Below are 12,694 nucleotides of genomic sequence, written 5' to 3' on the forward strand. Positions count from 1 at the left end.
TGCCCTGAAGTCTGTGATTGTTGGAGACCCATTTGGAAAGGGGAGAAACCCTGGAGGGTCTTCATGGGCCTTTGATGGCCTGTCACCTGGCGTGGTAGGCTGTGCTTTCCTTTCTCTAAGGCCCAGTGTTTTTAAAATTTCTTTCTTTTCCTTTGTGGTTTGATGTTTATTTTTATTTCTCCTTTTATCATTATGAAAGTGCACTTCTCTGACTTCCTAGTAACTGTGTGGTGCATTCTTAATTTTTTACTTGATGCCTGCAGCTCGGGTGAAAAGGACCGACTTGGACAAAGCGAGGACTTTTGTTGGGACGTGCCCGGATATGTGTCCCGAGAAGGAGCGATACATGCGGGAGACCCGGAGCCAGCTTAGTGTGTTTGAAGTGGTCCCAGGCACTGACCAGGTAGAGGGCCACGCCCCCAGGGTGCTCGCCAGGCTGCTGGCCGTACTAATCACTGGGTTGGAAGGGCGTGTGCAGGGGAGGGAAGGCTGCACTGGTCCTTGCTGTCCATATTTGGTCTGGTGTTTACTTTTCTAGAGGGCAGTGGGGATGTGCTATGAACAGTCGTGTTCCACTGTCTGCATTGTGAGGTGTGTAGGAAGCAGTCTTGCATAAGGTGATTGGACCATGTGGTTCCCTAAAGAAATAGACACAGATTTGTTTCATAAATTAAAAAAAAAATTTCCCATTTTTTCTTTTCACAGTTTTATTCCTGTCCTTTTTTATGCTTATATTTTGTGCATTTGAGATGATGCTCTAGGTATGATTTTGTATGAATCTTTCTCACTTAAAATTTTATCAGGTGCGTTTTCTTTTGTTATGGTAAAGTCTTTATAGGCATTCAAAATTTAGAATGTAGGCATATTATTTGATTATGTAGCTCTGTCCAAACTCCCCATTTTGCAATCATTGGGCTGTTTCTGATTTTTCAGTGTTATTGAGAATTCTGTTGGGTATACTGTGTGTAATGCCTCTAAGGTATTCAGCTTCCTTCCTTCTGATGGATCCTACGCCTGAAGTGCTGTATCAGATGTGTGACCTTTCTTAAGGTTCCTGAATATGTGTCAGTGCACGTTCCCAATTGTTTCCCCAGAAATCTGTACCATTTTGGATTCTTTTGCTGTCTGTTAATTTTGCTTGTGGGCTTCTAATCCTTTCCCAGCCAGTGGTTTCACACAGCTGCCCTCGCCTGACTCAGGGTCCCCAGCTAGGCAGCAGTTGTCAAGGCAAAGGCCCAGCGCTCCTGCCCCAGGAGACGGTGATGACAGCTCACAGCCCGTGCCCAGGGCCTGGGCCTCTGGGCGTCTCTGCTCCACCCTCAGCCGCACCTCTTCAGCCTCTTCTTGCAGGTGGAAGATGCAGCTCCAGACTCTTGAGGGCCTTCCCCAGGCCCTGCTGCTCCCCTGCCCCACCTCGCCCTCCGCACTGCCGGCTCCATTTCTGGTCCGTGTAGACTTAATCTGGTGCTTGAGCATGGCTGAGATCTTTTAGAATCTTTAACATCCTTTACCTGTCACACCTCTGTGCTTGGAGCCAAGCAGGTGTGTCTTCACTAAAATTCCTCTGTGTGTTGATGTGATAGCCTGTTATCTTCACTTCTTGTCATGTTTGCCAAAAACAAGTTTCTTTATTTTGTCGTTAAATTTTAATTGTTACCTTCAAAGAGAAATTTTACGTTTTAAAATTGTGTTCTGTAGTATTGACCTTATTTAAGCGTGTGTGTGTGATTTTCCCCGTTTTCAGGCACAGCAGCTGGGAGGCCGGCCTAGCACCTGCCACCCAGCCGCTCATCTCTATTCCCTGCCCTCAGGTGGACCACGCGGCAGCCGTGAAGGAGTACAGCCGCTCCTCAGCAGACCAGGAGGAGCCCCTGCCGCATGAGCTGCGTCCCTCGGCGGTGCTCAGCAGGACCATGGACTACCTGGTGACCCAGATCATGGACCAGAAGGAGGGCAGCCTGCGGGACTGGTACGACTTCGTGTGGAACCGCACGCGGGGCATACGGAAGGTATCAGCCACTTGTGAAGTCCAGAGTGAAAGTGAGAGTTCTTGTCATTTTACTCAATTACATTTCATCCGTAACAAAAAATACTGTTACTTAAAATCATTACAAAGTCCTGTTAAAATTTACTTCGTGGGCTTTGTTTCAAATTGAAATCTGAGAAATTCAGGTAATAAGCTTGATTTTTCTAATAGTTGATTCTTATGTATGGGAATACGTTAATGAGATCTATGTGTATACGAGAAACGTGTATGTAAGGTGTGTGTGCGTGTGTGCGTAGAGCACACGTGCATGTGTAATCTTGCGCCTCACTCGTGTCCAGGACATCACGCAGCAGCACCTGTGTGACCCAGTGACGGTGTCTCTGATTGAGAAGTGCACCCGGTTTCACATCCACTGTGCTCACTTCATGTGTGAGGAGCCCATGTCCTCCTTTGATGCCAAGATCAACAATGAGAACATGACCAAGTGCCTTCAGAGTCTGAAGGAGATGTACCAAGACCTGAGAAACAAGGGCGTGTTCTGTGCCGGTGAAGCGGAGTTCCAGGGCTACAACGTTCTGCTCAATCTCAACAAGGGGGACATCCTAAGGTGAACTTCCCTGTTCAGAAGCCAGCCTGAGCCATAGGGAAAGGCAGAGTTTAACCAGGAAGAGAGCACTTAGGATTAGTGGTGCTGGGAGCACTGAGTTTTCTCTGGTGTCGAACGCTGGGACGTTAGTGAGAAAGCTGGGCTCGGCTGTGCAGCCCCTGGAGCCGAGCCACTGGGAGCAGAAGGCTGGGGATGCCTGCTGGCACCAGTGCATCCAGAGTGGGCCCCAGGTCCTTTCTGAGGACAGGTTCTCCTTGTCAGTGGGAGAGCATGAGGAAGGAATCTGCTGTATGAGCAGAATAGGCGAGTGAATGAGGACAGGAAAGCTCAGGGTCCCCTGTCAGAGCTGTCAGCATGTTGCCTTGTGTACGTGTGCACATAAACCTCGTCAAAGGTCTAAGTCACAGGGCTTCCCTGGTGGCGCAGTGGTTGAGAGTCCGCCTGCCGATGCAGGGGACGCGGGCTCGTGCCCCGGTGCGGGAAGATCCCACGTGCCGTGGAGCGGCTGGGCCCGTGAGCCATGGCCGCTGAGCCTGTGCGTCCGGAGCTTGTGCTCCGCAACGGGAGAGGCCACAACAGTGAAAGGCCCGCGTACCGCAAAAAAAAAAAAAAAAAAAGTCTAAGTCACAGGAGAGGAAAAAGTCATGTGAAACAAATGCTAAGGGTGGGATATTAAGAATGAATTTTAAACCTTGCCTTGATCTATTTGTAGACATTTATATGAGAAATATGTTAGAGTCCACTAGCCTTCCATTCCTGTCATTGGTAAAATGGATCCCAAGTTTCCCTTATGCTGAAACTCTTTTTCAGCTTGCAGAATGTGATTGATTTTAAATTAAGCCTTGGAGATAAACTAGTTAGGGTAAATGGCTGTGTAGTCTTTTCGTATATGATAGGTATTTGTCCCCTATCTTGAGTAATTCTTGAATAATTAATAATTTTTTTTTTTCAGCCACACTGCACAGCTTGTGGGATCTTAGTTCCCCGACCAGGGATGGAACCCGGGCCCTCAGCAGAGAGAGCGCGGACTCCTAACCACTGGGCCATCAGGGAAGTCCCCAAATCAGTTTATTTATAAGCAAAACAAAGTTAAACTTTCTTAGGCGTCATCTTCAAACACACAGCTGGCAGTCACTTGGCATTAAAGTAACTCTTTGATAATCAATTCTTAAATTATTGTTTCAATTTGTTTACTTTATTATTCATCATCTTTTTAAAATTAATTAATTAATTTATTTTTGGCTGTGTTGGGTCTTTGTTGCTGTGCGCGGGCTTTCTCTAGTTGCGGCGAGTGGGGGCTACTCTCCGTTGCGGTGCGCAGGCTTCTCATTGGGGTGGCTTCTCTTGTTGTGGAGCACGGGCTCTAGGTGCACAGGCTTTAGTAGTTGGGGCGCGCGGGCTCTAGAGCACAGGCTCAATAGTTGTAGCGCACGGGCTTAGTTGCTCCGCGGCATGTGGGATCTTCCTGGACCAGGGCTTGAACCCGTGTCCCCTGCACTGGCAGGCGGATTCTTTTTTTTTTTTTTTTTTCTTGCGTTATGCGGGCCTCTCACTGTTGTGGCCTCTCCCATTTGCGGAGCACGGGCTCCGGACGCGCAGGCTCAGCGGCCATGGCTCACGGGCCCAGCCGCTCCGCGGCATGTGGGATCTTCCCGAAACGGGGCACGAACCCGCGTCTCCTGCAACGGCAGGCGGACTCTCAAGCACTGCGCCACCAGGGAAGCCCGGCAGGCGGATTCTTAACCACTGCGCCACCAGGGAAGTCCCTCATCATCTTTTTAAAGAAAATCTTTGTTACCAATCCAGCCCGAGTGGTGGCTTTGACATTGGTAAACCATGAACATATTGGCACATGTGACCATATCAAGACCTTCTTTTTCAGTATAGTTGAAATCTGTTTTATTGTCAGATCTATTTTCATGGAAATTTTGTCTAATTAAAGATCAAAATCTAACCCCTTTCATCTCCTTTAATTAACAGAGAAGTGCAGCAGTTCCATCCTGCCGTTAGAAACTCCTCTGAGGTGAAATTTGCTGTTCAGGCTTTTGCTGCGTTGAACAGTAATAATTTTGTGCGATTTTTCAAACTGGTCCAATCAGCTTCTTATCTGAATGCTTGTCTTCTGCATTGTTACTTTAATCAGGTGAGTACTGACACTGTACTTGCAGAATTGACGAAAGCTGGTTGCTACTTGTGATGTTTAAGAGCTTCTTTATGACAGGAGCATCTCAGCGGGTCCTGGGCTAAGTCTTGTGCAGCAGCCCCTGAGGGGATACTGTTGTTACCTGTTTATGGGGTTGGCACAGTTGATCACCGATGGAAAGGCTGTGCAGTGGGAAATACTCTCCTTCTGGTTCAGATGAGAGAAATCTCTTCAGAATGATAACTTGCGTTCAGAACTATCATCTTCCATGGCAACAGAGAAGCCAAAAAGCAAACTGCATGCACAAACCCCTAACCTAGAACTTACTAGTGTTATCAGTCTTCACTTTTGGAGTGAGCTTGATGTCGCTAAATTCATTTCAGTAAATATCTAAAGTGCCTGCTCTTTGTTGCACAGGGGTTACAAAGACGGGGCAAGACCAGTCTCTTACCTCAGGATTTGCATAGAGTGTGAACTCCTGGTCTCAGATTTCCAGAGTCAGGTCTTCACCTTCTGAAGCACTCGGGGACGATAATAGAGCAGCCTGCATGCCCACCTCACACAGCACACCCCTGTGCTGTCCTGTAGCTGTGGGCGGGTGGGGTGGTGGTGGGGGAATGCTGGGAGAATGCCGCCTGGAGTCGTTGCTGGGAGCCCCTGGTGGCCGCCGGGTGGGGAGGAGGTTGCCTGGGAGATCTCGGGAACCTGCCGGGCTGGTTTTGTGACTCCAGGTCATTTTTCTTCTTTGGTCACAAGTCCTCCGGTAAACAGTGACTAAACCCACCGTCACATCCCAGGCAAAGTCTTCTGCAAGTTTGCTCGTTGTCAGATCTGACAGTTTCCAAGAGAACTGAAATTCTGGAACAAATGAAAAGATTTCTAAGGATGTGCTGCTTGGGGAACTCTGTGCAGTTGATAAATACTAGTGATGGTCGACCATTTGTACCCATTTTAATAATTTTAAACTCAACAGAAATCTAAGTGTTTTTCTTTAGAAAGACAAAGCGTTTCACTAACAGTGGCCCACAGTGGCCCATTGTCTCCTGGACCTCATCTCCTCTCCCGTCTTTCCTGGCTCCACCCCCAGCCCCCCAGCCCCCAGTATGCGCCTGCCTCAGGGCCTTTGCGCTGGCTGTTCTCCCGGCTCTTCCGGCTCTTCCGGCTGCTCGCAGAGCGCGCAGAGCTCCCCTCCCCCACGGCCGGGCTGGGCTCCCCTTCTCGGCAGAGCACGCCCTGCCCTCCTCCACAGCTCTTCTTTCTGTCGCACTGTCACCGTTAACCGCACTGTGCATTTTGTACGTTCATTTTGTTCAGTGTTGATGTCTCCTGTCACGTCAGCTGCGTGAGGACAGGGGTCTTGTCTGTCCACTGTTGGACACTCAGCATGGACGTGCATGCCAGCCTTGAAGTACCACTGTAGATCTGGGTTGAGTTGGCTGAAGCCCACTGAAGAGGGGAAGCAGGGCCACCGGGGTCCTGGGACCAAACTGACCTGTCAGTGCCTTCATGGTTCCCTCTGTCCCCGTGTTTAAAATGCTCAGTGTGATGCTGCGAAGCAACTTTCTCTCTGACTTTTACTCAGTTTCATGTCACACACTTTCCATGGCATTCCATCATCTCTGCAGTAATTTTCAGCAGCTGTACAGCTTTCTGTTGAGTGGCGGATGCACAGTGTCCTCTCCCTGCCCTGCTGGTGGGTGGTTGGTTCTCTAGTTTTTCTTATAAGTAAAGCCTTCATGGCCCAGCCTTTTCCGTATGTGAAACTGTTTGCTTTGCATCATTTCTGGGCATTCTGCTGAGCAGACGGCCCAATGAGCGCTAGGCTTGGGACCCGGGGTGCTTTCCAGAGGGACTGAGCCGTCTGCGGTCATGGAGCGCCTGACCCTCTGCAACTCAGTGACTTGGCTTCTCTCAGATCCGCAAGGACGCGCTCCGAGCGCTCAACGTGGCGTACACCGCGAGCACTCAGCGCTCCACCACCTTTCCCCTGGACGGCGTGGTGCGCATGCTGCTCTTCAGAGACGGAGAGGACGCCACAGGCTTCCTCAGCTGCCATGGCCTCACTGTCTCCGACGGGTAAGCACCGAGGCCCGAACCGCCGGGCCTCTCTCCTTCTCTCCCTTTTTTTTTGTTTTTTTGTTTTTTTGTTTTTTTTTGGCGGTATGCCGGCCTCTCACTGTTGTGGCCTCTCCTGTTGTGGAGCACAGGCTCCGGACGCGCAGGCTCAGCGGCCATGGCCCATGGGCCCAGCTGCTCCGCGGCATGTGGGATCCTCCCGGACCGGGGCACGAACCCGTGTCCCCTGCATCGGCAGGCGGACTCTCAACCACTGCGCCACCAGGGAAGCCCTTCTTCTCTCCCTTTTAACCCTGGGAAGGCTGGGAAGTGCCAGCTGCGCGCCAGGCCCTGGAGAAGGCACGTTCCACTGCCTGGGCTGCAGGGGAGCAGGCGAGGCTCAGGACCGCGGGGGATGTCCCCAGGTCACATGCTGTTCGTCAGCAGGTTAGGGTTCAGACTCTTCCTGACTTTTCCCAAGTTACTCAAGAAGCTGATGGTCGAGGTTGGGGCCTTCCTTGTTCTGTCCCTGAGGATGGCCTCTGGCCAGGCCGGGGCCTCTCCTCTGCTGCAGTCAGAGTTTTGAGAACGTGGTGGGACTTGTGGACCCTCTCCCAGAAAATGGCTTCATAATCTGTAGCCTGTCGTGTCTGGATCCGGGCTTTCCCTGAACCCATCCTCCTCTGACTCCTCAGCCCTGGCCCCATCTGCTGCCTGCAGACCTGCCCTCACGGGACGAGCCGGGGGCGTGTAGGGGAGCGTTGCTGCACCCGGGGCTGCTAACAGTGAGGCCAGGCGGCTTCCGAGTCAGAAGGAAATGCTGGCAGTGGTGGATGCCGTGGGCCGGGCCTTGGGCTCGGCCTTTGCTGCCTGCCCTCATTTCCACGTGGCCGTCTGGCGACGCAGTGACTGCAGGGCACCGAGGAGGTGAAGGGTGGCCTCTCGCCTGTGTAACGCCTCTCCGTGGGTTCTCTGTGGTCTGGGTAGCTGTGTCGAGCTGAATCGGTCCTCGTTCCTGGAACCAGAGGGTTTATCCAAGGCCAGGAAGTCGGTGTTTATTACCAGGAAGCTGACAGTGTCCGTTGGGGAGATCGTGAATGGAGGGCCGTTACCCCCTGTCCCCCGTCACACCCCCGTGTGCAGCTTCAACTCCCAGAACAAGTACGTCGGGGACAGCCTGGCTGCGGAGCTGACCACGGGCACTCAGAGACCCGGCTTGGACATGGCGGGTGAGTGAGGCTGCGCTCCCCTCTAGGAGGCCTCATCCTGGGGCCCGGCGACATCAGCTCGGTGCTGCCTGAATGGCTCCCTGGCGCCACAGTGCTTTGTTCCCACGGGTGAAGCGCACACGGCCCCCTGGCTCGTGGCTCAGGAGGCGCCCTGTGGCGGTCAGCTTGGGGAGGGCGGCCTTAGCGTCACTGTGGGTGGCCAGGGCTTGTCCTCGGTGCCCACGTTTGCCTGTTCCTTCCAGGTGTAGGGAGAGGCGAGGAGTGCAGCGCGGAGGGGGACGACGCCCTCCCGGCTCTCCTGCAGCCCCTGCCCACCCCTGTGCCAGCTTCCCCTCCACAACTCCCGGCACTGCCCTTGAGCATGGCACCCAGCCTCTTCCAGCCCCCCGTGCAGCCCCCCGTGCAGCTGGAGCTCCTTCCCCCAAAGTCTGCCCCTGTGTACTCGGACGAGGTACGGAACCTTCCCGTCAGGTTTCAGAGGGCCCGTCGTGGGCAAACATCCAGCTGCCTCTGCTGTCCAGTCTGACCACTGTCTGTGTTCCTGGGGCATCCCTGGGGTCAGCATGCCTCTGACAGGTGGCCCCGGGGCTGAGCAAGGCCTACCCGCCACACAGGTCGTGTGACTTGATCTCACCACCCTGTTGCTCGGGCAGGCACTGGGCACCACCCCACTGGGGGATCAAGGAGGCCTGAGGCGGGGAATGAGGCAGGGCCACAGAAGCCAGACACGTGTGACGTTGGGGTGTGGCACTGTGGCTGTCTGAATGGCCATCGTTGAGCAGGCAGCAGGCTTGTCCTGGCACGTCCCGAAGGCTCCTCTCTGGTTATTAGCAGGAGCCCTTTCCAGGAGCGCACAGCCGAGCCCCGTGTAAGGGTCATTAGACGCCTCCAAACAGCTTCCGGTGATGAGGTCTTGGAGGGATTTCTGAGCTGGGTGGACAGTCCATGATGTCTCTGTGGTTCCGGGAAGACCTTTAGTACCTTAGGCTGTGGAGGCGATGGCTTGGTGGTGCGCTGGGGCTGGATCGGGGCGGCGTCCCCAGCCAGTGATCCTGGCCCCGTCCGCCCTCTCCTTAGGACCTGGCGCAGGTGGTGGATGAACTCATCCGGGAGGTTCTTCAGAGGGACTGCGAGGAAGTTGGCGCCGCCGGGGCGGCCTTCGCAGCCACAGCCCTGGGGTAAGTGCGGTGCCTCTCGTGCTCTGAGGCCGTCTGCGCTCCGCCAGACGCTTCCTCTCAGAAAGCTGCTCTCAGTCTTCGACAAGAGATCACAGCTACTCCTTTGCACAGGCTTCGGTGTCGGTCATGCTCGCTGGTGGGTATAGTCCCTCACATTCCTGACCTGCGTTTGTCGTTTGCAGGTAGTTTCTGTGTGTGTATGACTTTTGAGTAGCATCAGGCTTATTAAAGTTGTAAATCAGAAACCTGTTTTTCTTTCAACTTTAAACGTAATCAAAAATATAGTAATAAAAAAAATCTAGTAATAATTAGTTCATTCTCTGTTAAAAAATAAAAACACTCACTTTACTTGATCTTGGATTAAGTCACAGTTTATAAATTTGACAGATTAAATTCCCTTAAACATTTTATACCATTTGCGTTTGACACCATGATGAAATTTCCTTAGACATTTCAAACTACGCTTACAAATTTTATAAAGCTGATTTTGTGGAACACTTTAAGCATCTAGTCTTTTTTCTTTTTTTCCGCGGTACGCAGGCCTCTCACTGTTGTGGCCTCTCCCGTTGCAGAGCACAGGCTCCAGACGCGCAGGCTCAGCAGCCATGGCTCACGGGCCCAGCCGCTCCGCGGCATGTGGGATCTTCCCGGTCCGGGGCATGAACCCGTGTCCCCTGCATCAGCAGGCGGACTCTCAACCACTGCGCCACCAGGGAAGCCCAGCATCTAGTCTTGATAAATTTAATAATCAAAATCTTTCTAGACTCTTAAGCAACTTTTGGAGTTAATAGTTAATTAAAATCTGCCAAGTTTAGTAAGTCAGACTTTCTTAAGGATTTCAAACTTGTAAAAATTCTAGTACATATAAAGTGACACAATTATACGAAGTGGTATTATCAGTACTTAAAAACCGAAGGCACTTTTTGGCCAACCAGATATTTCCCTGTATAAATGTAGTTTACACAAAAGGGTCAGTCTTGTTCATAGGTTTGTTCAGTTTTTTATATACTAGAATTAGATACATACTTTGTTTGATGGAGCTAAAAGTAAGTAAGATTTCCATGGGTTTATTTTTTTTATTGTGGTAAAATATAACAAAATTTACCATTTTAACCATTTTTAAGCTCACAATCCAATGGCATTAAGTATATTTACAATGTCGTGTATTCATCACCATTGTCTACTTCCAGATCTATTTCTGAACAATACTCCATTAAATATATGCACACACATACACGTGTATATATGCCACATTTTATTTATTCACCTGTGCTTAATAAGGTGTTTCCACCTTTTGGCTATTGTGAATGATGCTGCTGTGAACACTGGGGGACAAATAACTGTTTGAGTCCCTTTCAGTTCTTACGGGTATATGTTTAGGTGTGGAATTACTAGATCATATGATCTATTTTTACTTTTTTGAGAAATCAGCAAACTGTTTTCCACAACAGCAGCACCATTTTTGCATCCCCACCAGCAGTTGCACAAGGGTTCCAGTTTCTCTACATTCTTGCCAACACTTGCTGTCCTTTTTTTTTTTTTTTAAATAATAACCATTATAATGTGTGAAGGGGTAACTCACTGTGGTTTTGATTTGCATTTCTCTAATGACTAATGATGTTGAGCATCTTTTCATGTAATTATTGGTCACTTGTGTATCTTCTTTACAGAAATGTCTACGTAAGTCCTTTTCCCATTCTTTTTTTTTTTTAACATCTTTATTGGAGTATAATTGCTTTACAATGGTGTGTTAGTTTCTGCTTTATAACAAAGTGAATCAGTTATACGTATGTTCCCATATCTGCGTCTCCCTCCCTCCCACCCTCCCTGTCCCACCCCTCCAGGTGGTCACAAAGCACCGAGCTGAGCTCCCTGTGCTATGCGGCTGCTTCCCACTAGCTATCTACCGTACGTTTGGTAGTGTATATATGTCCACTCCTCTCTCTCGCTTTGTCACAGCTTACCCTTCCCCCTCCCCATATCCTCACGTCCATTCTCTAGTAGGTCTGTGTCTTTATTCCTGTCTTACCCCTAGGTTCTTCATGACATTTTTTTCCCTTAAATTCCATATATATGTGTTAGCATACGGTATTTGTCTTTCTCTTTCTGACTTACTTCACTCTGTATGACAGACTCTAGGTCTATCCACCTCATTACAAATAGCTCAATTTCATTTCTTTTTATGGCTGAGTAATATTCCATTGTATATCTGTGCCACATCTTCTTTATCCATTCATCCGATGATGGACACTTAGGTTGTTTCCATCTCCGGGCTATTGTAAATAGAGTTGCAATGAACATTTTGGTACATGACTCTTTTTGAATTATGGTTTTCTCAGGGTATATGCCCAGTAGTGGGATTGCTGGGTCGTATGGTAGTTCTATTTTTAGTTTTTTAAGGAACCTCCATACTGTTCTCCATAGTGGCTGTATCACTTTACATTCCCACCAACAGTGCAAGAGGGTTCCCTTTTCTCCACACCCTCTCCAGCATTTATTGTTTCTAGATTTTTTGGTGGTGGCCATTCTGACTGGTGTGAGATGGTATCTCATTCTAGTTTTGATTTGCATTTCTCTAATGATTAATGATGTTGAACATTCTTTCATGTGTTTGTTGGCAATCTGTATATCTTCTTTGGAGAAATGTCTTTTAGGTCTTCTGTCCATTTTTGGATTGGGTTGTTTGTTTTTTTGTTACTGAGCTGCATGAGCTGCTTATAAATTTTGGAGATTAATCCTTTGTCAGTTGCTTCATTTGCCCTTTGCCCATTCTTGAATTCTTTTGTTGTTGAGTTGTAGGAGTTCTTTCATATTCTGGATACTAATCCTTTTTCAATATTTGATTTGCAAGTATTTTTTTCCCAATCTGTGGATTGTCTTTTCACTCTTTTGATAGTGTCTGTCCTTTGATGCATGAAAATTTAAAATTTTTATATAGTCCAGTTTATCTATTTTTGTTGCTTGTGCTTTTGGTATCATATTCAGGAAATCACTGTCAAATCCAATAATGTGAAGATTTTCCCCTGTGTTTTCTTCTAAGCGTTTTATGGTTTCAGCTCTTAAATTTAGGTTTTTGATCCATTTTGATTTTGTTTTTATATATTGTGTAAGATTAGGATCCACCATTGTTCTTGGGTATCCAGTTTTCGCAGCACCAGTGTAGAAAAGGCTGTCCTTTTCCCTTCAAATGGTGTTGCCACCCTGTTCAAAATCAGTTGACCATATATGTGAGGGTTTCTTTCTGGGCTGTATATCCCATTGGTATATATGTCTGTTTTTTTTTTTTGTTGTTGTTGTTTTTTGGGGGTACTCGGCCTCTCCCTGTTGTGGCCTCTCCCGTTGCGGAGCACAGGCTCCGGACGCGCAGGCTCAGCGGCCATGGCTCATGGGCCCAGCCGCTCCATGGCATGTGGGATCTTCCCAGACCGGGGCACGAACCCGCGTCCCCTGCATCGGCAGGCGGACTCCTAACCACCACGCCACCAGGGAAGCCGT

General features: G+C 49.4%; 1 protein-coding gene across 1 annotated transcript in view; it reads left to right on the forward strand.

The window, feature by feature from the left end:
• MCM3AP (minichromosome maintenance complex component 3 associated protein) overlaps positions 1-12,694 on the forward strand; it is a 44,891-nt gene that overhangs the window by 8,690 nt on the left and 23,507 nt on the right. Inside the window, exons 7-14 of the mRNA XM_007452478.1 lie at positions 264-403; positions 1,812-2,009; positions 2,326-2,594; positions 4,575-4,737; positions 6,653-6,813; positions 7,780-8,021; positions 8,264-8,472; positions 9,099-9,199. Coding sequence (XP_007452540.1) covers positions 264-403; positions 1,812-2,009; positions 2,326-2,594; positions 4,575-4,737; positions 6,653-6,813; positions 7,780-8,021; positions 8,264-8,472; positions 9,099-9,199 — 1,483 coding nt within the window. The remainder of the gene's footprint in view (positions 1-263; positions 404-1,811; positions 2,010-2,325; positions 2,595-4,574; positions 4,738-6,652; positions 6,814-7,779; positions 8,022-8,263; positions 8,473-9,098; positions 9,200-12,694) is intronic.

The sequence above is a fragment of the Lipotes vexillifer genome, unplaced genomic scaffold (genome assembly GCF_000442215.2).
Source record: "Lipotes vexillifer unplaced genomic scaffold, Lipotes_vexillifer_v1.1 scaffold545, whole genome shotgun sequence".
Classification (NCBI taxonomy): Eukaryota; Metazoa; Chordata; class Mammalia; order Artiodactyla; family Lipotidae; genus Lipotes; species Lipotes vexillifer.